This window comes from Exophiala mesophila (assembly GCF_000836275.1).
Source record: "Exophiala mesophila strain CBS 40295 unplaced genomic scaffold supercont1.3, whole genome shotgun sequence".
Taxonomy (NCBI): domain Eukaryota; kingdom Fungi; phylum Ascomycota; class Eurotiomycetes; order Chaetothyriales; family Herpotrichiellaceae; genus Exophiala; species Exophiala mesophila.
This window is the reverse complement of record NW_015622506.1, coordinates 2564478-2586086: the sequence shown is the minus strand read 5'-3', so window position 1 is coordinate 2586086 and position 21609 is coordinate 2564478. Positions and strand designations below refer to the sequence as shown.

Here is a 21609-nt window from a genome sequence, read left to right as displayed (position 1 = left end):
TGCATAGTCATGGTCATGGTCATGGTCATGATCATGATGATATTATCGTGACTTCATACCGTCTACTACGGTGTTGAATGCCCGAGACCAAATCTAGCCCCGAAGCACAATTCCTCTGAACTAACAGACATCAAGAGAATGTCATTATAGTGGATGGCAATACCAATATGCCCAATACCACCAGTCTGATACAATCATAGGTATATGGCGAACATGGACTGTTTATTCGTCACCCTGGCACTGCATCCTTCCACCATGCAGACTTTGAAAGGGGTGGATTTTCCCGAAACGACTCCCTTGTCCCGTTTGCCTGCCTTGGTCATGTGTCGATTCGTGGCACATTCTCCACAATAGACCTGCCTAAGTCAGTATGCTTTCTCGGAAGCTCAACGATGGAAAGAGTAGGAGTTGCTTACATGACCACAGCCTTTGATGACCCATACCTGTTGCTTCATTGAACCATCGCCAACCGCCAACTCGTCACCGCACATGGGACACAAGACGACAGACTCTTCATCCAAAGTTCGAACAAAGCCTTCCTTGGCCGCAGGTGGCGCTTTGTATGGTTCTTGGTTAGCTTGGGGTGTTTCTGAACGACCTTCGTACATTTCGAGACCCCCAAGATCAAATGCTGCGTGCTCGTAATTCATTTGAATAGCAAAATTACCAGAAGGCTGGTTTCGGACCTGCTGTTGACCCCTCTGTTGTGACTGTTGGCGAAGAGGGTCTCGAATGACATTGCTGACTCGTGCAGCAAAATCGGTAACTTCTTGCCGCAGGAAGTCTGGAAGAAGACCAAAGGCAGCCATGGCGGGTAGAGGCTGGGCTTGGCCGGAAGTCGCACGTTGGCGGACTGAAGATCTGTTGATGCGTCGTCGGTCTGCGTCTGGAATCTGTCTCTCAGAGACAATTTCGATATCTGGACTGGATGGTGGGTGAAAAGGAGTTGGCGTACGGATGTGAACGGGATTGAAATCATATTCCATCGCATCTTGAACGTGGAAATCATTGTCGTCATCCTCGGCATCAGATAATAATATAACTTCTTGGTTTGGCAGCGGCACGCCTCTCAGGTTGAGTCCCTGATTTTGGAATCCCGAGGCTGGCCATTCAGACTGACTCTCATGTCGCTGTCTTTCGGACGCTGCGCGGACAAACTCGTCGACAATAGAGTCATAGTCGTGTCTTGTCCGTGGAGGCCGCGGTGGCGGCGAGCTGCGATCTGACACAGTCAAGGCATCGTCTTCACTGTCGAGGGTGAGGTCAATGGTCACATCGTTTCGCTGCGGCGGTTGCGGCGAAGATCGTATTGTGGTTACCGACATAGTTGGTCGACGGTAGTCGAAACCGTCTCCAGGATATCTTGCTAAAGCAGGCGGAGGGGACGGAGAGATGGAAAAATGGCTCGATTGGAGATGTGGATAGGAAGAGGAAGGGGAGGACGGCCCAGGGCTGATTCGCCGGCGCTTTGAAGGGATATGAGGAGTGATAGATCGGCTTTCAGACCTCGTAATTTCGTCGTGAGGTCTCTACAAGATGAGATCAGAAAATGACGGCGAGAAGTGGATGAAGAGAGAGGGTACCTTTCGACTTGAGGAAGTGGCGGCGTTAAGGAAATTGCTTAATGAAGCAGTTGGGGGTTGCGGCATCGTCACTGGCCGGCCGACGGTTCGTAAACAGATGTTAAGGCACTTGTGGATTTCATAGAAATATGCGATAGGTGGTAAGACATGAAAGTTATGAGTGGTGAAACACCGAGTCGAGGAGGAATGAAGAACACAGTCGGAGTGTTGAGTAATGTGGGCTGGTGGAGGAGGTTCGGTTCACACTCGAGCCCACCAAACGTGATTTGTGATGGGATGTAGTCGACCCTAGGAGGTAAAAGAGATTCTCCTATGGCACTGGCCTGCTGCTGAAGGTGTCGACTGGGCAGAAAGATGGGCTGCCAGCGGTTTTAAGGCAAAAGCCGATTGATTGACATGTCGTTGGGTTGGCGGTTGTGGTTGTGGTGTCGTTGTCGTTAGGGCGGCGAAACCCAGGCGAAGAGGTCAAACTTTCCTAATTGGTCCTTAGTGCGTGCATCTTTGCGTCTCTTCGGGTGAATCTCTTCGCCTCTCAAGTCATCAGCCGCCACCGTCATCACTCATCACAGTCCGTGTGTAAACGAAGGAGAAAGAGATACTGATGCACATCTACCTCACACAGATTCATGTACCATATCTCTCACGGTCTCTTTTTACTGTCATGACAATGCCAATGGCTTTACCAATCTGCATGTGTCTTCTTCACATCCCATTCAGTACAGAACACAACCGACCTGCATATGGTCCTACCTCTAACACCACCCCCTTGTCTCATGCATGTACAGTATACAAGACTTTTTCAGTTCACAGATCCCGATCCCGTCCTTGCAATCTTGGGCTCTTTCAACCCTTTCTATTGTACAGGATCTTTTGTTAGGTAATTGCATCCTATGTCCCAGCTTCACCCGCTCCACGTGACCACCTTTCCGCTATCGTCCACAGCGATCAGACTCTGAGCTTGCTTGCCCCATGCCACTCGTGTTGAGGGTACGGCACTGCTGAGGATTCCTGACCATTCCTTGGCTGCCTTGGAATAGGCTTCCACCGTGATACCTCCTGCACCGGCAGCGGCCAAGAATTGGCCAGTGTAATCCCAACTAATCGAGTTGATGGCGCTACCTGTTTCCAGGGTCTTGATCTCTGCCGACTTCCTCAGATCCCAGATGGATATTGATGAGGACCCTTGTGCGACACCGGCAAGCCATGTTCCGTTCTCAGAAAACACGACTGCTTTGACGGGGCCACCCAAGTTGAAGGTGGCAGCCTGCGCACCGGATTTGACCTCAAAGATCTTTATTTGACCGTCATTTCCACCTGCTGCGAGTAAATGGCCGTCTGGGTGGAATTGAGCCGAGGTGAGACCTATGCCAAGTTAGCGATTGTTCGAACGTTCCGAAGGAACACCATACCTGAGTCACTTTGGATTTGAGTGAGGACTTTGTTCGACTCCAGATCGTAGAGAATGTATGTCTTGTCTTCGCCAACCGATGCGAGAATGCTGCCGCTCGGATGGGTCGCAACAGCATTGACACTGCCCGCGTGCACGGCAAACGAAGCAACCTGTTGATTATCCTCAAACACCACAACCGCTCCTGATGACGTAGCGAGCACAGCTTTCTTCCCGGCCCATGTCCCCGCTGTTGCCGTACCTGAACCAGTCGATAAAGACAGCAGAGGCTTGTTCTGAGACAGAGAATAAATGCTAGCAGATCCGTCACTGCCACTAACCAACGCAGCGTCCCCTGATTCGTGTACAGCGAAGATTTTGCCGCCGGGATATAGTGGCTCCGAGCTCGATTTTGGAGCATACGAGGAGATAGCTTCGGGGGTTGCCCAGTCTTCAGGGACTGGTCGTTTCCGTCGAGTCTTCATCAAACTTTGTTGGGTATTGTCAATGGTTTGCTGAATCGCCTCTGGGAGAGGTGCGCTGTCCACCTGCATGGCATCCCCATTGGTGCTCGCGCGTCCAACATCGATCCTTGCCAGGGCCTGTCTTGCGTCGTCGCGTTCTCTGAGCAGTCGTGCAATGACACGTTGTGCAGCATCATTTTGGTAGAGAGCTGTGCTGAGTTCTTGTCGCGTCTGGTTGAGGTTTTGCTGTAAGGTGTATGTTTGGAGAGCTAGAGAGTCCCATTCTTCTTGAAAGACGCTGAGTAAAGCAGGTATCGAGGTTAATGTCGGGGGTCGAGGGCGGACGGTTGCGGGAGATTTGAGGTTGACAAGATCTTCGATGGAGAGGGCCTCGCCAGTGGTGGGTTCGGTTCCATTTTCGGTGACGTATGCTTCGATGAGGCGTTTTTCGTATACATTTCCTGACAATAATCAGCTAACAACTCCCTAGAGCGATCTTTCTAGAGGAAGACTCACCACTTTTGCGCGACGCTACGGGCTCTTTGGGAGGTTCTCCCGAAACTATGGACTGGTCAGTAGCCCGTCATTGGGGAGGAAAAGATATACTCACTTGCGCACAACATGGTGTCAACGCGTGCTGCCAAAACAAGATACAAGGATTGATGTTGATCTTTGACCAGCGCTTTTGAGATTTTTGAGCCGGCTTGTAGTCGACGGGCCAAAACTGTTGCTACTGAATCTGCCTACAGGTTGTGCATGGACCAATCATCGAGTTCAATTGCTGAAGATCTTGGCGCCAATCGGTTAACTTGCCAGGTTGGTCCTGCTTACCTTCAGCATCGCTCTGATTGTGAAGATTCATTCAAGATTCATTAAATCATCAATTCGAGTCCAACGAAACCTGCGATTGATGAACAAGTAGTGGGAATTCTTGATTTCATGCTGGCTGACAGACCTCATCGTCACAACGGCGCCATACTATCTTGGGCCAGAGATCATTACAATTCATATACAGTTTCTCTTCTCCATTTTAATGTTCCAGTTGTATAGTTTTCCCCTCTCTTCCTACGCCTACTCAACACATACGCAGAGAATGTGACAACCAGATTTAATGGATGAGAAATTGAGTCTATTTCATCCCTGGCTGAAATTTATTGACCAGCCGGGCAAAGTGGAATCTGTATCATCTAATCATGCTCGCCAATTCCCAAAACCATGAACGCCATGCTCGAATGACCCATCGTTCCAGCACCCAGATGTATCTGATGGTCATCATATGTCCCTACTTGTCCAGGACGTTTTGCAGATACTCTTTCGGAGATTTGCCTTTCATATCGTTCCTAATATCCTTAGCTTTGTCGGCCATGGAATTCAGGAAAATCATACCATCATCCCTCAAATTACCGCTTCCACTTCTGCGGCCGTCCATACTGTGTGCATCAGACCTGGACATGACCTCTTCTGGCTCAACGAATCCCGAGCTGCGCTGTCGATAGTGGGGTTGGTAGTGAGGAGGGTTATCGTTTGGTGGATGTTCGAGGTTTCCTCATTGAGAGGTTGAGGGGTAGTAGTAGCCGTTGTTCAGGCGCATGGATTTGCTGGCATCACGCTCTTGTTGCTCGGGAGATCGAAGGTCTCTGAACTGGAGAGGAGGGGATTGGAGTTGCTGGATTGGGGTGGAAGGATGATCGTACTGAGAGTCGTAATTGTCCATCTGTCTCGACAGTTTTTCTTTCTCGTTGTACTGGTCTGGTTGCTGGTAGCGCTGCTGCTGCTGATATTGAGGTGGGTATTGATCATCGTGGTAGTCTTGACGTTTGTTGCATCGGCACTGATTTCCTTCTCGCTCGGCTCGTGAATTGGAGATCTTCTTAACAGCCCAGACACCAGCACCGCCGATGATGGCAAGTTTAATCAGACCCATTGTTTGTTATGTTTTGTTGGATGTGCTTAAGGAGAAAGGGTTGATAGGATATGACTTTGTACTAGAGGGTGGAATTGATGAAATGTCTGATGTCAATATAGCTGGTATCCAAAGCATCCAACAGCTGTTATATAGAGATAGATATAGACAATCAAGCTCGGCTCTCCATCTTGCCGTTACAACCGACACCGATCCGACATGGCAATAGACCGCGCTGAATGGAGAACTATCTCGTGGCTGTCCATAAACTAGCCACAATACACGAGTCCAAATCCACTACAGCCTCGGAGATGACACGAGCGAGAAAATGGCTCGCCTCGTGATGGCCTGAGGACTACTACGCATGAATGGTGGTCGCCTTTGTATAGACTCTAGGCAACTCAATAAAACAGTTTGCTGCGCTTTGGTCTTGTGGGGAATTGGGCTGAGTTGTCGTTGGCTCGTCCAGGGTTTGGGGGCTGTAGATGACGATCGCGGGGCAGTGGATTGGTGGTCACTGGTCAGTGCTTGCAAGGAGCAGCACGTGAATCCCCAAGGCAGCAGCCATTCTCTGATTCATTTGTCGGTGCCTGGATTGTCAGTCGGGGGCCTCATTGAATTGTCGGCGCCGAGTGTTTGGGATGGGCACCGATGTACAAGAGTACGTTATTCACAATCGTTGAGCGCAGCAGGCGACTGAGTTTGGATTAGTTGATGCTCTAGGCGTGCCAAAGACGCGTTCTGGGCATTGATATACCCAAGCAGCCCTATGTCTGGGGGTTTCTTGGGGCCGAGGGGGCTATCAGTCCAGTCGTCTATTCACGAATACCGAAACCCCGACGTCTACAACGACCTGAGTTACTCACAAACCTATGGAGTCGTTTGTTCGCAAGATGAGCCTTTTTCAGACATCATTTTGGTTGCGAGGGACAGACGTATGTAACTCAGGGGCGCCTATTTTCTTCGTCAGCTGGTCCTTCTCGGGGGCATAGAGCCGTGTCCGGACAGGCAGAGATAGGGTTTGCAGCGCACGGAGACTACTTACAGACGAGGAAACTCAATTTTCTTTATTGTTAATCTAGAGATTTTATGACGAGGTATTTTGGGAAATGCTACTTCGAGCCTCTTGTTCTGACTTTGACTGTGAGAGACAGCGCAGGCCCCTTTCGGTGAGGTATATCCAATTCTGGCAGATTGTACAGAGGAACTTCTTCTCTGCAGCAAAGGCTATCATCGCCTCAGCTCCGGGTCCTCCACCCAGGGCAAACCGGCCTCTGCACGCATCCCATGTTTCTGTCCGGGACCCTTTCGCCCTCTGTTTGATCTGTTGTATCTTTTGTTCCACGGCGGAATGTGTCCACAGAGTGCCCAGAGGTAGCCAACGAGGTCGATCGTGTGTCAGATACTGGTCATTACCAGCCTCTCTAATTGCCTCCAGAGCCTGAAATTCCCCTGTCAGCTAGTTTTGACTCAAGATCGTCAAAATCCACCACCACATATCTCTTACCGACATAAGCTCGGCTTGTGTTGGCGTTGAATGAGACAGGTAGGTTTGTGCTGCCATTCCATCCACAGACTATAGCTGCTGTGGATATATAGCATTCACTGGTGGTCTGTCGACGATCCTCTCAGCGCTGACATGCGTGGAAATGTCGCAAGAAGGTGTAAGGATTCGTCACTGTGTAGCCCTCATCAATGTTCCAGCGCTTAACAGCATCATGATGAGAACAACCCCCACGTCACTGACCTCTTGCTGATAGAGAAGAGGCATGTCGAATGCCAAGCGTGGCAACCACTTTGCAGGCATCCATTTAGCTGGACTTTGTCTTTCCTTTGAGAACCTTCCGACGTTGCGACATCATGTGAGTATAGAGAATGTAAGATCCAGGAATGTAGATGATAAGCACAATCTTGAGCAACGAGTCGACATTCTTGCCCTGTTTCTCGGCAGGGGCTAGTGCCAAATACATCAACAAACACTCGCTCGAGATGCCCATTGGGTAGAGGACGAAGAAGGTGTTATAGCGCAGCCAAGTCAACCACGAAGGAATTTGGTCGCTGATGACAGTCTTCCAGACGAAGAATCCATATCTGATTACCTCCGTGACACCCCAAGCAAGTAAGATGCCGCAAAATGCAAGTGGCCCGGTCGTCGACCCAGCCACAGGCTTGCCCAAGGGAGTCGTCGTGGCCACAATTTGAGGAAACAGCTGGAGAACAATCCAGACCACAAGGATACGGGATGAGACTTGCATGGCCGTGGTGATGGGGCTTGCTCGTACAAGACCTAGAGCGGCGTGGACAATCTCAAGGAGAGCTATCGTTTGAGTCCATTTCAGGAAAGTGAAGAGAGCATCGAAGATGCTATGCAGCTTGCCATGTGATGCAAGCACCGGAATGAGAACAAGTGCACGCAAGATGACAATGGACCATAGCACGAAACACACGCCATTGTATGCGATGAGGTAGCGCTGAGTGGGTGAGGATGAGGTCCTGGGCCCCCCTGGCTGATTCTTCGTGGTCGCCATGAGATCTCGAGATGGTGAGATATTTGGGGGAAGACGAGACTCCGATGGCGACAAATGAATGGAGACTGAGATCCAAGTTTCAGATCTGATATTAATATCGCGGTGACCGAGAGGGAACAAGAAGACGAAGCAAAATAATGTTGAGATATCTTTCTAGAAACTCAGAAAGGAAGGGTGGTGATTGTTCTGTAGAAGGACTAGTGCATCATCATCTCAGTCTTGGCATAATTTGGGGTAAACTCTAAATATTTTTTTTGAACCTGCGTCTCGTCGTTTCACCAGAAAGCCCAGCGCAGTTTTCTGCGTTTTCTTGTCAGTGTCGGTCAACAAGCAACACCTTGAACGACTAAGGGAAGATACTTCGTCTCTCATATAATCCTCACCATGCCTCCATCAAAGCGTAATCGCGTGGTCCCCACATCCAAAACCCACAAAAACCGCAAGGAACTCGTCCGCCGACTCGCCGCCAATGTCCAACAAGCCGCCGAACAATATTCCTACATCTGGGTATTTGACGTGGAAAACTCGAGAAACAATTTCATCAAGGAGGTACGAACCGAGTTCGATGATTCCCGCATTATGATGGGCAAGACCAAGGTCATGATGGTTGGACTGGGACACAATCCTGAGACGGAAGTCGTTCCCGGTGTCAGTGCCCTAGGTCCTTATGTCAAGGGTGAGGTTGGACTGCTCTTCACCGATAGAGAGCCGCAAGAGATCCAGGATTATTTCTCCAATTATCTGAACGTGGACTTTGCTCGAAGTGGCACAACGGCGGCAATGGAGGTTAGAATTCCACCGGGTGAGATTCACACTCAGTATGGTGTGGACGGTGGGGAAGATGATCCGCTTCCGATCTCGATCGAACCGACTTTGAGAAGACTGGGTATTCCTACACGATTGTTGAAGGGAAAGGTGGTACTGGAAGAGCGACCGGAAGAGGCGATGGATGACGATGAGGGGTATCTGGTGTGCAGAGAGGGCGATAAGTTGGATTCACGCCAGACTTCGATCCTCAAAATCCTCGGTGTGCGCATGTCTGAATTCAAGATCGAACTCAAAGCAGTCTACGACAAAAGTACCGAATCTGTTCGTGAAATCGGAACGATGGATGTTGATGGACAAGATGTTTGAACGTGGTTTATCGACGAGGAAACCACTTATGCGATTTTCAAAATGTGTTCTTGCACGGTCAGAGGCATGGACAGAGAATGAGCGAGCTGCACAACGAACGAAATTCATGCTACGACTGTCAATAGTCAAAGGGCTCTCGAGCCAGACATCAGTGTGGGAACAAGAGACACAAAGGCTCGCTGTCAGGCGTCGAAGCGATTGCCCTGATAAGCAACAACCTAGTCTGCCAGCTACATGACAATCACAGGTACGGACGCCTATGACATGTGCGGAACATCCGTTGGACAAAATTGAGCAGCGCTTGTATCTTCTCAATTCCGTCACGACGTCACACGAAACAGTACCGAAGAATAGCACCAACCAGGAAACCTGTGAAAGGCGTGGCAATGCGGGTGTTTTGCCACGATTTGGACCCTGAGCAGGCCGAGATGACTAGCTGATCGGCAATTGCACAGTTGGTGATAGTTGTTTCTCATGTGTGAACGACAGCCTGGTTGCTGATCAGGTTTGATCATTCAAGAGCAGCACTGTATAATGAGGCGAAAAGCAACTTTTGGACCCCTAAGTCAGACGGTCCAGTGCCAACGAACGGGCGGCAATATGAATCACGGCGGTGAGCGGCATGATTCGATATAAATCTTGTCACCAATGGTGCTGGGGGATAGATAGAGGGCTTGTTTTCTGAGTGCCAAACAAATCTGGCAATGCAATCAAGAGTCATGACCCTCCAGAAGGTTCTCAACGCTGGAGATAAAACATTCCTGGAGGATGGACTTTGTCGTGTGTATTGATTCAATGATGTAGACCTCGGTCATGAGATGATCCACCTCTTTCTCGGCACGTCTTCGTCTATGTCTTGCACTATGGAAACACTGCCGACGCCAATCGCTTTGCGAGATGTATCGAGGGGTGTAATACATCTTGTTTGTCGAAGACAGGATCTGAGTCCGGCAAGTTTCCTTCCATCTCGTGTCGAATCCTCCCTGAAAACTTTCTCGCTTCCTGTCCTGAGGTGCAACTAGAAAAGAGTAAAATGCGGTTGACAGAGCCGAGATAGCATTATAGCCACCGAACTGGGGATAGCCAGCATCCATTGGGTACAGGGATGTCCTCGTAAGTCCCTAACATCACGAGCTGCTGCCAATTTCACGTTGTACTAGGCAGTCACAATAGTCTCCAATGTCTCCCTCCGTTAGTTTCCTTATGCACCTTGCTACCTTGTAGTTTCAGTTCGTTGGACTCCAACAAGAAAGCCCACATCTGCAAGCCGCCGCGGACTTCGTAATCCCCATATGCTGGCACAAATGAGTTTCATAAAAAAAATTACTGCTCCGTAGTACTAATCAACGGTTCGAGGTGTTAGAGTTCGAAACATTGACATATGGCCCTGACATGATAGTCAAGGAAGATCGTCGCCTTTTTCTCGCCAGAAGATTCTTCATTGGTAGCCGAGTTGGAAAAAGAGAATCTAGAGCGACGGGGATCCTAGACTCTCGACTACTCCGTATTCCATGCCGACTTGAAAGGGACGAAGACACTCCAGAGTTGTCAAAGCACTGCCATATGTAGTGCCACTGTCTCGGCAGAGGACGGGCCGACCTGCAGGCGGGCGGGAACCCTTGGCCTGCGCCCTAATTCGAGTCGTTATGCGTCCGTAGCGTCCTGATTAGTATGTCAAACGCACCGACTAATGATGACTAGGAGGAAGCATTTTTAGCTGCGTCTGAAGCGAGGAGCAGAGTGTTCATAGGGGTCTCTGAATTCATGTACGAGTATGCGTGAAACGAGTAACATCGGGCTTGGTATGCAGTGCAGTGTATGCGTATATGGACTCACGAAACATGCGGGGCGCCTGATCTGATGTGGTGTGGGGAGAGGGATCTCTTCTGGTTCCCTAAACAGGTAGAATTCCAGCTCGTGGACCCATGCTCTCGATCGACGTGTTTGACATGTTTTTCAAACCTTCGTTCGGCTGCTAGATCCCTCCGTTGAGAGCATCGCGAGCCCCGATCCTGGAGTTGGGGAAAGGAGACATTGCCACACCTACGCCTAGTGACTTTAGTTGCAAATCGCAGTGTCGTGCCTACTCACCACTTTCTAGACCAAATGAATAGTGTGTCGTCTATTTTATCCGGAGGATCTTCGATACTTCTCGAGGCGCTCGATTCGAGGGGCTTCTGGGCGCGGCTCGCTTGAATTAAATTGAGAGGATCTCCATGAGAAACTTTGGCGCCACAGCAGGCACGCATAGTGATGACGGGGTTTATTAGAGCGTGGACAGTGTGTGCATTGGGTCAAGTTCCAAGCCGGATAACCAAGCTCGTAATTTGTGTCGTTAAGCTGACCTGGCATGGTGCCTTTACGAGGTGGTCGAGTTAGTGTTGAATTTTGCCTCTGTTCAACCATTAGGCTGTAGTTGTGGCGGCCACATACATACCTGACTTGGGAGCTTTGGTGGCCAATTGCTCCTTAGTGACGCCGGAATGGTCAGGCTAGCAAATATCACTATTGATCGGAGTACCAATCTCGCCCTCTACAAGGGTAGCTAGGGTATGGAGGTCACGCGGAGTTAGGCATACATACGTTGCCGTCTCTGCCAATTTTGCCGTGTCAGGAATAACCGCTGCGCTAAGGCCGAGTCGATGATTGACTGGGGTGCTTTAGTTTTGGTGAAGAGCCTTGCTTTCTCGCAAAGCTCAACGAGCTTTTCCGTCACCTCTGTTTTTTCAAAATAAGGGACCTCGGTCCAGGTTTTGTTAAAGTTAGCCCATACTGAGTCTTTATTTGACTCGCAGAATTCTTGGTGGGCATTCCGGGCAAAGGCCTAACGAGATAATTAATAAGTGAGGGTGTAAGCGATCCGCGAACCTACCGTTAGATTTTTCAATTCACCCTCATTCAAGCCCAACTTCGCCCGGATCTCTGAATTTGAATCTCTGACCTTGATGGGGGTGGCCATTGTTGATCTGTCTCTCCGCCCGTGTGTCACTGAGATGCTGAGGAGGGTGTGTGGCGGGCATGTGCTCTGCGGTTGTGGTCGTCAACTTGCCACCTTGCTTATGTAGAACGCTGCAACCATCACATGTTTCAAAATGTGACGATCGTGAGGACACTGGTGTGATCCCGTAACTGCCACTCAATTGTGTGTCTCGGGGACATATTTTCCGGAGGGCAGTCAGGATGCAGAAACTCGCGTCAATTACATAAAGCCCACCCTTGACCGCCATTTGGCGGCAAGACGTATTGGGGGGGGACCGAGAACGGCAAGGGTAAAGAGAAAAGGATGCAGCAAAACCCCGTTCCACGTCATCCTGGGGAGACAGGCCTTTGACACAAATGAGAATTTCAGAGCGAAGTCTGAAGTGGCCCCACTGGGTGAAAGGCAGAATGTGAAAATTGAGTTTTCGAGCGGCGCGAGTTTGAACGAGATGGTGCGATGCAGGGAGTGGGCAGCCATGCGCCACTGGGAGGGAGCAGCCGCCAAGTGACCAGAGGAAAGGCTCTCAAGGGTCCATCCAACAAGAGTCAGGGAGGAGCCGTGCATGAGAGAAGGAAGGTTAGGATTGACTTTCTGAACCCATGGCGTGTGGAGCAAGGGATGTTCCGTTCTGCTCCGCCAGAAAGGTTCATGCTCATGGGGTAGCTCGGGTTTTGAACCAACGGGTCAGAGGATGGCCCTTGTACAGACACTACTCCGTAATTGTGAACTGTGGACCCGGGCCCTCAAGTTTTGAAGTCTTTCTTACGACGGCGACTTGGCGTGGTGCTGCATGCTGGAACTGTAGCCCTGCCGCTACTCTGTGCTATCGTCTGTCAGCTTTCGGGCGGAGCTAGGGCCTTCGCTTGTGCTGCGGCGTTGATCTTCGGGAGAATCTCCATGGATGATGCCGCATCAATCGTGACGAAGCAGTCGTAGAAGCTTAAGTGTGTGTGGGCAACAGGGCCTAAAGGACGAGAATCAAGGATTGTCACAGCAAGATGCTGTATATCTCATCGACGCGAGTGAGTGAAGATGGTAAGTCTCTGATGTATGACAGACGGCAACACTACCAATCAGTGTCTTGGTGAGGATTTAACACCCTCGGATTGTCGTCGATGTGATGATAGTGTACGAGGATGTCAGGTGGTGGTGACTGGCGTAAGTGTGCGCACCCTGAGCATTGTGGGTACCAACACGCGAGCACAGCCCCTGCACCCTCATGGATGATGTGCCATGGATCCCTGAAACTCGACGCACCAAGACTTGCGTTCGATGATCACGATTGCACCCGATTTGTGGACTGCTTGAGCCAGTGAGTAACCGGCGTTGGGTAGCTAGTTTAGTCCAAGATCATGGAGACTTGTGTTTTCAGGCTCGTGCATGGTTTGGCTGCTTGCGTGCCACGGGATCTGGCCGAGAAACTCAGGTGATGTGCATACTGGGGCTAGGCGCTTGACAAAGCACCTCCAAAGAGCATTGGCGTACGATACTGCCGTGATCTGCAGGCAAGCCGGAAGTGCGTGTGTAAGCAATGAAGATGAGGTGCTGCCTGCTGGAGACATGAAAGGTTAGGGTCAGCGAGTTATTGAGGTTGCGGCAGTGGGGATTGATTTTTTGAACTTGCCTGGATGGCTATCTGGATGAGTCAGGGTGCAGTTCTTGACTAGGTATTGAGCTGCAAGTCTTCGATGCAATCTTGGTGTCATTGTTGGATGAGACAGTTTAGACGAGCGAAATTGCCACAAAATTTACTCTAACGGGCAAGCTCAGAATGTGTGGAGCAAGTAACACGGCCAACATTCCACAGGTGAGAGTGTGTCTTGATGAGAGGGCCCGTGGAGGGTCGCTGGGCCCAGGTCTTAGGGAGAGAAACGCCTGAAGAGCAGTGGGAACGGGGAAAGGGTGATCACGGCTACCCTCTTCCTTCATGCCTAAAAGCCTGCAGGTAGGCAATGATCGAACCTAGCACTTGTAGGCTGTTGATCACCAAGCGCTACAGAATGGATGTGTGCTACTGATCGGAGGTCACTCCAGGAGGCCACAACGAGAGACAGGCGTGACAGGCTCCATTATTATTTGTGGAACAGTCACCTGGCACAGTTTCTGTGTGTCTCCAGCTCTACCTAGGTACCTACGTAGCTATCGAACTGACTACCGAGTCAGGTCTAGCAGGCATGAAGCGCCTTTAGACACCAGAAACATAGGCACGGAGGCTAACACAGGCGCCCAGTGGGTGCCAGGCACGCCAGGTAACTTCAGCACCGCCATCCGGGCTGGGCGTGGACATGTCATTTGGGTGCAGGGTACCACCCACGGCAGGTCTGGAGCTACGAGTCACAGGCTCACAACAGCCGGACCGCCATCAAACGCGACTTGGTTTACGAGCGCCTTGTCAAATGGTCAGGCCTTCAAAGCTCTTGGCCCACTCGGCCCTAGCCAAAAGCCTAGATTCCTTCCCAATTGAATCCGGGCGTGAGCCTGCCAGCGTTACAGTATCCGTAGGTAATCAGCAGTGGGCCAAAGGGTCAGTGGTTGTGGTCGTGGGCGTCCACACCGTCCCACATGATGCACAAACAGCATTTGTGACGACAGTGGCAATTTCCGTGATGTCTAGGTACCAGTGCCTAAAACAGTTCGGTACGTACATGATTTTAGTGAGTCTCTCTATCTACGCATGAGTATCAACCCACCATCGGGCGATATACTGCATGCGTTGCAAGCCATGCAGGGGAAACTCACTATGTGGATTCTTCCCTGAAAAAGGACATGATCGCGCCCAGATAGATTGTATGTGTAGAACACCACCAAACAGACAAGTTCAACGAGAACACACCTGCTCGCTTAGGGATCGCTGATGCGGACACCGAGCCCTTGGCCTTTCATCTTGCGACCTGGTCACTCCGTGCGTGCACGTATGTAAGTAGTTTTCACGATGAGCAAGCAGAGATACAAGTCAACATTCTTGGTTCCTCTGATCGGCTTCCACACTTTCTCGCATCATCTTGGCTCGAGGATTTGACAGGCCAGGTGGAGTCTCGGATCGGAGACACTGACCATTCAATTATGCTGTTAGGAACGTTGAAAAAATGCTTGACGCTTTTGTACAATAATGATGGCAATGTACATAGGCCTCGGTTCGTAGGATGGTCCGACCACCAGTTCCTGGAATGGGGATTCGCATTTTGCAGACGCCAACTTGGATTCTACTACTGCGGTTCAGATCAGACAAGTTCGGTTAACGAGGGCGAGATACAAGAGCATGGTTGCATTTAGCGCATCTTAATTGAATGATTGGAACTGACCAAAAGAGGCAGTTGAAATCGCACGTTGGAGGATCTACCAATTTAGAGGCTAGAGCGACTCGTAATGCTGGAACGGTGTCAGCCGCAGGCCAGGTGGCCGGGTGCCAGGTGCCAGGTGCCAGGACGTTGATTTCACCTTTCCAACTGCGTGACCAGGGTTCAAAGGATTCAAACGCTTACCAACCGTGCCAACCACCACAACCCATGTTGAAGATGCCAGTCACAGACTCGCAGGACGGAAGTAAGGAACCGCGGATCAAGTTGTGCGCTTTGATCGGGATCGTCTGAATGGCCACCAGGGGGGGGGGTTGCCAAACATCGGACTGCTGCCTACAAGCTGAAGTTGGAAGGCCGTATTCATGGTAATAAGATCACCGGTTTGGTTGGCGTCATTTGTTTCGGCAGGTCAGACCCTTAGTACTTGTTCATAACTCAAGAAGTTAGGAAAGATGCCGCTAAAATTTGGAAATGTGCCCGACACCATGAGAAAGAGTGCACCGCCGATAAACTGTGGGTTTCGATACAACGTACGGAGTATTCAGTGCGCATGTAGTGCCGGGGGAATATTGTCACGCGGGCATGGAACCTCAGCCTCTGGATGCCTCATCTGCCGTGTGGGTGTGGCGTGCATCTCGAACGTCGACCAACATGCCTCATCGTTCCTCGCAAAGGTATGAAAGGGTTTGCCTCTGGTCGTTTGTTTCCCTGACGGGCCCTTCCCAAATCCACAGGTGCATACATAGATGGTAACAGAATTGTCGGGACATTCGCTCTTGCCCCCAAGCCTTGATAGTCGCAGCCCACCCAATACGGAAACGGCGAGACCATGAATCATGATGCTGTCTCCTCTTGATGGTGGCCCGGTGCTTCTGGAACAGGGGTGTCCCAAGTCGGTTAAGGTGATAAGGCGGACTGAAATCTTGAATGCACTACTTCAACTGGGAGAAGACAGTCGTCCTCCTGATCGTAGTTAGTCTGATCGAGATCCAAGGGTGTCTTTGGTTGGTTTGGCATTGTGACGCCTCAGCGACAGCTGGAGGGCCGTCTCGGGATGGTGCATTGGTGGCCCTCGGCCTTTAGCTTTTGACCAAGCGCTACTGTTGTAAGTTGACTTTGGGATGCAGTAGCACCAACTAGTCGCCAGAAATTACAGAATCAGCGAGTCCAGCGGAGGCACTTGCAGAAAGTGTCCATAGCCTATAGACGTCGATTGGGCGTTGTGACTTTGGAGCCTGTAGGGGCCAACAGCATACCTGTCTTGCTTTTTTTGGAGCCTCCTCCTCAATTTTTAGATGGGCCGCCACTGGGGCACGCTTGCCTGCCACCTCGAGTCAGCGGTACCTGGCTCCCATGCAAAGGCTGGCTGGCAATCTGTACAGACCATTGTTTTAGGCCTTCGATGCCAATCCCTGAGCCACCCGCCCAGGTGTTGAATTGCCCGTACCAAGTACGGTAGTTGTACGCACTCTCTGCGTCTCTGCGTCACTGTACGCGGTGCTTGCCTGCTCTAGGCAGAATTTACTAGAACGTCCCTCGGCAACCAACCACGAGGTAGTCGGATCGACTACTCAAGTGGTAGCAGTAGCACGATATCTTTGAGACAGGATTCAATTGTCCGTCTGACCCTCCGATCATGTTTGAGACATCAACTGGAGTCCGCCAGGCATGCAAATAAGGACTGGACCTTGTACATGGTTTTCCTCAAAGTGAAAGTAACACGTAGGCGTAGGAGAGAGAAACTAGTGAGATTGTGCGTGTGTAGGTTTGCAATTTTAGTCTGGCAGGCACGGGCAGTCTGCCGATCATCAATCGTTACATAGAATACGGAGGTGGATGGAGCACGAAGTGGAATATGCATGCGTACCTACGGAGTAGGTAGGCACAACGGTACCAGTGAGTCAACGACCCAGTTGGCCACGCTAAGAATAATCATCAAGGGGCCCGAGGGCTCAAAGTTGACGGCCTGTGGTGTGGAGAGTGGTGATGTGGACCGAGGGAGGAGGAACATACGCATACGGAGTACACACACGGCTCCTTGAGTTTATTAGCCAGAGTCTCACAGCATCAGATGCAGGTGTGCAGCGTGCAGTGAGCGTGGCCACCGTGGCAGCTGTGTCAGGCTTCCGCCCTTGTTAGGCGGCCTTGGTGACTAAAGACAAAAGAAGAGGGTAGGAAGAATGCGCCTCAGTCCAAAGTTAACCGTGTGGCTGTGGGCTTCGGGCTTCCACGCCATGATTTGATCCCAGGCATTTCTCCTTGGTTTGTTGGTTTGTACAGGCTTTCTTCCTAACTAACTTCCTGGCGACCACGGTGTACGGAGTAGGGATCAAGCTTCTTCCCCCCACATGGCCCATGTCGTCCATCGTCTCGAGTCTCTTCGGTACGAATGTGGCAACACTCCATCACGCCCAGGTCTTCTCTAGCGTTGGACTGACTGGAAGATTGTTTCTTATTAAGCTCCTCACCCTATCCGTCACCATGCACCAGTCCACGATCTCCAGTCTTCGGTTCTGGATGGATGACGGTGGATTGCACTTCGCATGGTAGGTACGTAGTCGTTTATTGTGTCTATCCTTTGACGCCAAGCAAGGACGTGTTTTGGCACAAGTTGGATCATGGCACATTATTGTCTCGGCACGCACGGCCACTCAAACAATCAATGACAAAGATATGTTTCTCGAGGCGAACTGAGCCGTAGCGACTTCTGCTCAAGTCAAATCCGATCAGACCTAATAGACCCCAAACTCGCGTTGTAAAATTGCGACGACCTTTCTCAAGGCCTTGCCTGGCCTGTAAAGTGTGAAACTCGGGTCAAGGAACATGCTTTTAAAAGGCTACCTCACAGCAGTGACGGAGAGATGGCGCGTGTCCCGTTAAACATTTCTGACCCCTGTTCGCCGGTGGGACCATTCCAAAGAACATCCGGTCGAATATGCACAGCGTCATGCCGGGCTAAAAGCTTCCCGTCGTTCGTCTGTTTGGCGCCGTCTCCTGCCTAGGCCCAGGACTGCAGGCGGCCCTTGCACCAGTTATCGTCTGAGAAATGGGCATCTCCGGCTCACCAGTCCGAAGGGGATACGGGGGTGATCCGCACCTTCACAAACGCTATGGGCAATGCGTACCACCTACCCTAGTCGCAGAGGCGCTTCGGCTACAGAACGGTAGGTGCAGGCCATGGGTCATGGGCTTTGGTGGGCACTGCAGGCTGGCTGTCGTGCCTGTCTGCCTGCATGGCTTGGGATTGCCCATGGGCCTAATGGGCCCCGTCGGTCGTAGCCCCTCAGGTCCTGAACGGCGCTGACTTGGAGCAGTCTGGAATCTGGAGAGCCACATTTACCTGATTTACGCATACCCAGAGTTATTATCGGAAAAGTGCCCCCAGGGCCGAGGGGCCACAGCGCACACTGGGCCACTCACCCACTCCTCTCTTGGCCTGGGATTGACGCCGTCACTCACATCCTGGACCTGGCGCCTGGCGCCCAGCACCTCGAATTTTCGGAACGTGTCGAGCTAAACTCAAGTTTCGCTCCACTTGGTCTGTTCGGTCAGCAGTGTCGCAGTGTTGCTTTGCAGATGGAGTTTTTCCTGATTGACTTTGTGCATCTTCAGACGTTCTTGAGACTTTTGGGATGGCTGATTGTCGCCTCCGGCCCTTGATCCGCTTCGATCCACGCCATGCCATCTCCAGTCTTTCCCATCACTCTGGCTTCACTTTGCGACTTGCCTCTCGCCCCCCTCCCTACGCCCCGCATTGCATGACTGGCAATCTTGATTCTTGAACCCGGACCCTCCTCCGATGCTCCTTGTCGATACCAGGGTCGGTGGAACCGTATACGCATACGCAGTCGTCCGTACGCATACGCATCCGCATACACTGGACGTTCTGAGTTCCATCGGCCATCCATCCATGGCCCGTTCCAACTGTCCCGTCACATTCATGCCAGTAAATTACTGCTAGTCTGGCTTCAACTTCTGGTCCTCTGCCCACTTGCTCGGCCACCAGTGCCACAACCATACTCGATCCGGCCTGTATTGGACTCTTTTACTCAACTCCATTCTTTTTCTTGACCCCCGGCCATTCTAACCTCATTACGAGACCGACGACCTGTCCACCTGTCCCGCAGCTTCCCGCCCTTGCCGCTTGTTTTGACGCTTCTCGCCTATTCACCTTGCAACCTCTATTCCTGAACTTTGTCTGTCAGATGGATCGTGCCAATGATCATCGCTGCTTTGGCCCTCGTTGTGACGCTCTTGATGTTTTGCTCCATGCCACGCCATTCCATGCAATGGGTCGATTGACCACCATCTAGGCAAGACATACACAAGTCCCATCCCAGCCCTAGTCAAACACACTTTGGTAGTCTCTTCACTAATCCTGCCCTTTGCCGCACTGATATGCCTGTCTAATTTCGTCTTGTTTCCCCTTACTCGAGGCAGCTGCCCTAGCTGTGATCTAGGCACGTTGTCCTTGCGGCTCGCATTCGTCTGATAGATATGAGTTTGACCTTTCCACCTTGATTGAGCCTTCTCCTTCAATCATCATCACGACAATTTGGTTCACCATGGAATTCCCCCAGGAGTGGACGCCTCCCTCGAGCACCGTCTCCAACCACTCCAGCACCTTCGCCAACTCGAACTCTTACTTCACCCGGCCTCACAAGATTGTCAAACCCAGCAGTCGGAATGGGAGCCCACGTGCATTGGCGCGGAGAAAGACCACGACCTCGTCCACCATCTCATCCAGGACGAGATCCGTGGTCGATCAACTTCGCTCCAATGCTCAACAACAGTCATGCACTCAACAAAATTCGACTCGTTCACGACCAGTCAGCTGGCATCCTCATTCCATCGACCTTGCAAATACCCCTTCACCATTTCTTCTGGACCAGCCCTATCCAACTTGTCCACAGTTTGTCACCAGCCAAGTCCATGGCCTCATCACTCCCGTCACATTTCCTGTCGTCAATGAACCTCAAATACACGAGCTCATTACCCCCTTGGACGAATATCCTGGCCAGGAGTCAGCCTATCCCTACCAAAGCCAGATGTACGACTCTTCGGCATGGTTTTCTCGCCCTGAAGTCAAGCCCGACCACTTAGATATTCCCATGTATCAACAAACCAATCTCATGGATTCATCATGGCAGTTCCCTCAACCAATGCCCTCTACAGTGCCAACTGCTCCCTCGTCTCCAGAGTATCCACCTGCGATCTCCCTGGACAAGATGACCCTAGGCTCGGACGGTCCTGACTCCAAGTCGCAAGGCGAGGAGTTGGTGGGCATGGGTTTATACGATTCGCCTGCCGATGTACATTCGACTTCCTTATTTGGAGGATTCAGTGCCACCCAGAGGAAGAGTCTCAAGCTGGAAGAATCATTCGAGCCGGAGGTGCGAGAGGAAGGAGATGAGGTGGACGCGGAAAGTGAGGAAGAGGAGGAGGACGAAGCCGACGACGACGATTCATTTCAAATACCCGCTAAGACACCCTACTACTCCCAGTCCATCGCCAGTCACTTTTCTTTGCAGTCTGAACCAACCCAAGACTCGATTGCCTCACGATATCTGGCATCATTGGGCCAAATCAACAGCCCTTATTATCCCTCCAACCAAGATCATGGCTGGATATGAATTTACGACATTACAACGAGGCACCACAGGCTCTACGACTCGAATCGCGAGCCGAGCTGTGATGCACAAAAGATATGACTGATTTTTTGATGATACCCTCATGTACAACGTAGGTGATAGAAGGGCAACATGGAGCAAGCCACGCAAGTCGCGAGGCTCTCTAGCCATTTCAGAGTTACATGTATAAAAAGACTTTTGACTACTGAGTCTCTGCAAGACGATTCTCGTGTATATCACGTGCGATTTTGGTAACTTTTGGTGACCTTCATCGCTGCCAAATTACATTTAGGACTTGAGAGTTTCGTAGACGCCACAGGACTATAGAGTCAAAGGCTGTCCTGGCGTGAGCATATTTACAAACAAGTACGTACACATAGTGCTGCCAGTATGTCGTACTACTTCGTAGGCTCATGGCCGTGGTTGCCCGATCACCAAGTCACATTGATGTTTGATTGGGCAGTAACTCTGAACCCCATTCCACTGCCACGAGAAATCAAGACAACCCACTCATTTGACAAGCGACATGACCCAGACTCCCAGAGCCCAGAGGCCATTTCTCCCCACATTTAATGACCAGGCACGCCAGAACCAGGAATATGTGCTTTATGCACGAATGATTGGTTGGCAGCTCGACTTCCTACGCATAAGCATCCAGTACCCCGTGTGCCCGTACCACCATCCCAAGTCACTCTGGAATT

At 51.0% G+C, this 21609-nt stretch overlaps 9 protein-coding genes across 9 annotated transcripts; 2 read left to right on the top strand and 7 right to left on the bottom strand.

Moving 5' to 3' along the window:
* Nucleotides 1-12: 12 nt before the first annotated feature.
* PV10_04515 (uncharacterized protein) lies at nt 13-1979 on the bottom strand. Its single transcript, XM_016369075.1, has 3 exons — nt 1584-1979; nt 417-1529; nt 13-356 (listed from the first exon to the last, which is right to left on the bottom strand). The coding sequence occupies exons 1-3, from the start codon at nt 1647-1649 to the stop codon at nt 195-197; spliced, it is 1341 nt and encodes a 446-aa protein (XP_016224863.1). The 5' UTR covers nt 1650-1979; the 3' UTR covers nt 13-194.
* Nucleotides 1980-2222: 243 nt separating this feature from the next.
* PV10_04514 (uncharacterized protein) lies at nt 2223-4144 on the bottom strand. Its single transcript, XM_016369074.1, has 4 exons — nt 4045-4144; nt 3951-3995; nt 2993-3895; nt 2223-2945 (listed from the first exon to the last, which is right to left on the bottom strand). The coding sequence occupies exons 1-4, from the start codon at nt 4055-4057 to the stop codon at nt 2485-2487; spliced, it is 1422 nt and encodes a 473-aa protein (XP_016224862.1). The 5' UTR covers nt 4058-4144; the 3' UTR covers nt 2223-2484.
* Nucleotides 4145-4320: 176 nt separating this feature from the next.
* Nucleotides 4321-5480, bottom strand: PV10_04513 (uncharacterized protein). Its single transcript, XM_016369073.1, has 2 exons — nt 4821-5480; nt 4321-4774 (listed from the first exon to the last, which is right to left on the bottom strand). The coding sequence occupies exon 1, from the start codon at nt 5356-5358 to the stop codon at nt 4981-4983; it is 378 nt and encodes a 125-aa protein (XP_016224861.1). The 5' UTR covers nt 5359-5480; the 3' UTR covers nt 4321-4774; nt 4821-4980.
* Nucleotides 5481-6409: 929 nt separating this feature from the next.
* PV10_04512 (uncharacterized protein) lies at nt 6410-7989 on the bottom strand. The gene has a single exon (XM_016369072.1). It carries the CDS (start codon nt 7863-7865, stop codon nt 7149-7151), a length of 717 nt encoding a protein of 238 aa, XP_016224860.1. The 5' UTR covers nt 7866-7989; the 3' UTR covers nt 6410-7148.
* Nucleotides 7990-8186: 197 nt separating this feature from the next.
* PV10_04511 (uncharacterized protein) lies at nt 8187-9697 on the top strand. The gene has a single exon (XM_016369071.1). It carries the CDS (start codon nt 8250-8252, stop codon nt 8997-8999), a length of 750 nt encoding a protein of 249 aa, XP_016224859.1. The 5' UTR covers nt 8187-8249; the 3' UTR covers nt 9000-9697.
* Nucleotides 9698-9709: 12 nt separating this feature from the next.
* PV10_04510 (uncharacterized protein) lies at nt 9710-10093 on the bottom strand (the record flags this gene model as incomplete). Its single annotated transcript, XM_016369070.1, has 1 exon — nt 9710-10093. One exon carries the CDS (start codon nt 10091-10093, stop codon nt 9710-9712), a length of 384 nt encoding a protein of 127 aa, XP_016224858.1.
* Nucleotides 10094-11568: 1475 nt separating this feature from the next.
* Nucleotides 11569-11958, bottom strand: PV10_04509 (uncharacterized protein; the record flags this gene model as incomplete). The annotated part of the gene is made up of 2 exons (XM_016369069.1): nt 11569-11823; nt 11872-11958. The coding sequence occupies 2 exons, from the start codon at nt 11956-11958 to the stop codon at nt 11569-11571; spliced, it is 342 nt and encodes a 113-aa protein (XP_016224857.1).
* Nucleotides 11959-12151: 193 nt separating this feature from the next.
* Nucleotides 12152-12727, bottom strand: PV10_04508 (uncharacterized protein). The gene has a single exon (XM_016369068.1). The coding sequence runs from the start codon at nt 12541-12543 to the stop codon at nt 12199-12201; it is 345 nt and encodes a 114-aa protein (XP_016224856.1). The 5' UTR covers nt 12544-12727; the 3' UTR covers nt 12152-12198.
* A 7116-nt stretch (nt 12728-19843) lies between these two features.
* Nucleotides 19844-20911, top strand: PV10_04507 (uncharacterized protein; the record flags this gene model as incomplete). Its single annotated transcript, XM_016369067.1, has 1 exon — nt 19844-20911. The coding sequence occupies one exon, from the start codon at nt 19844-19846 to the stop codon at nt 20909-20911; it is 1068 nt and encodes a 355-aa protein (XP_016224855.1).
* Nucleotides 20912-21609: the final 698 nt, after the last annotated feature.

What these genes read in the sequence shown, in the direction of transcription:
- PV10_04508 (XM_016369068.1), bottom strand. Translation starts at nt 12,543, where the DNA reads ATGCACGGCTCCTCCCTGACTCTTGTTGGATGGACCCTTGAGAGCCTT.
- PV10_04513 (XM_016369073.1), bottom strand. Translation starts at nt 5,358, where the DNA reads ATGGGTCTGATTAAACTTGCCATCATCGGCGGTGCTGGTGTCTGGGCT.
- PV10_04512 (XM_016369072.1), bottom strand. Translation starts at nt 7,865, where the DNA reads ATGGCGACCACGAAGAATCAGCCAGGGGGGCCCAGGACCTCATCCTCA.
- PV10_04514 (XM_016369074.1), bottom strand. An exon ending in CGTAGCGTCGCGCAAAAGTG is followed by an intron (nt 3,896 to 3,950) that starts GTGAGTCTTCCT and finishes GATTATTGTCAG; the next exon opens with GAAATGTATACGAAAAACGC. An exon ending in TCAAATCCAAAGTGACTCAG is followed by an intron (nt 2,946 to 2,992) that starts GTATGGTGTTCC and finishes AACTTGGCATAG; the next exon opens with GTCTCACCTCGGCTCAATTC.
- PV10_04511 (XM_016369071.1), top strand. Translation starts at nt 8,250, where the DNA reads ATGCCTCCATCAAAGCGTAATCGCGTGGTCCCCACATCCAAAACCCAC.
- PV10_04515 (XM_016369075.1), bottom strand. Translation starts at nt 1,649, where the DNA reads ATGCCGCAACCCCCAACTGCTTCATTAAGCAATTTCCTTAACGCCGCC. An exon ending in CCACTTCCTCAAGTCGAAAG is followed by an intron (nt 1,530 to 1,583) that starts GTACCCTCTCTC and finishes CTCATCTTGTAG; the next exon opens with AGACCTCACGACGAAATTAC. An exon ending in TCATCAAAGGCTGTGGTCAT is followed by an intron (nt 357 to 416) that starts GTAAGCAACTCC and finishes TGACTTAGGCAG; the next exon opens with GTCTATTGTGGAGAATGTGC.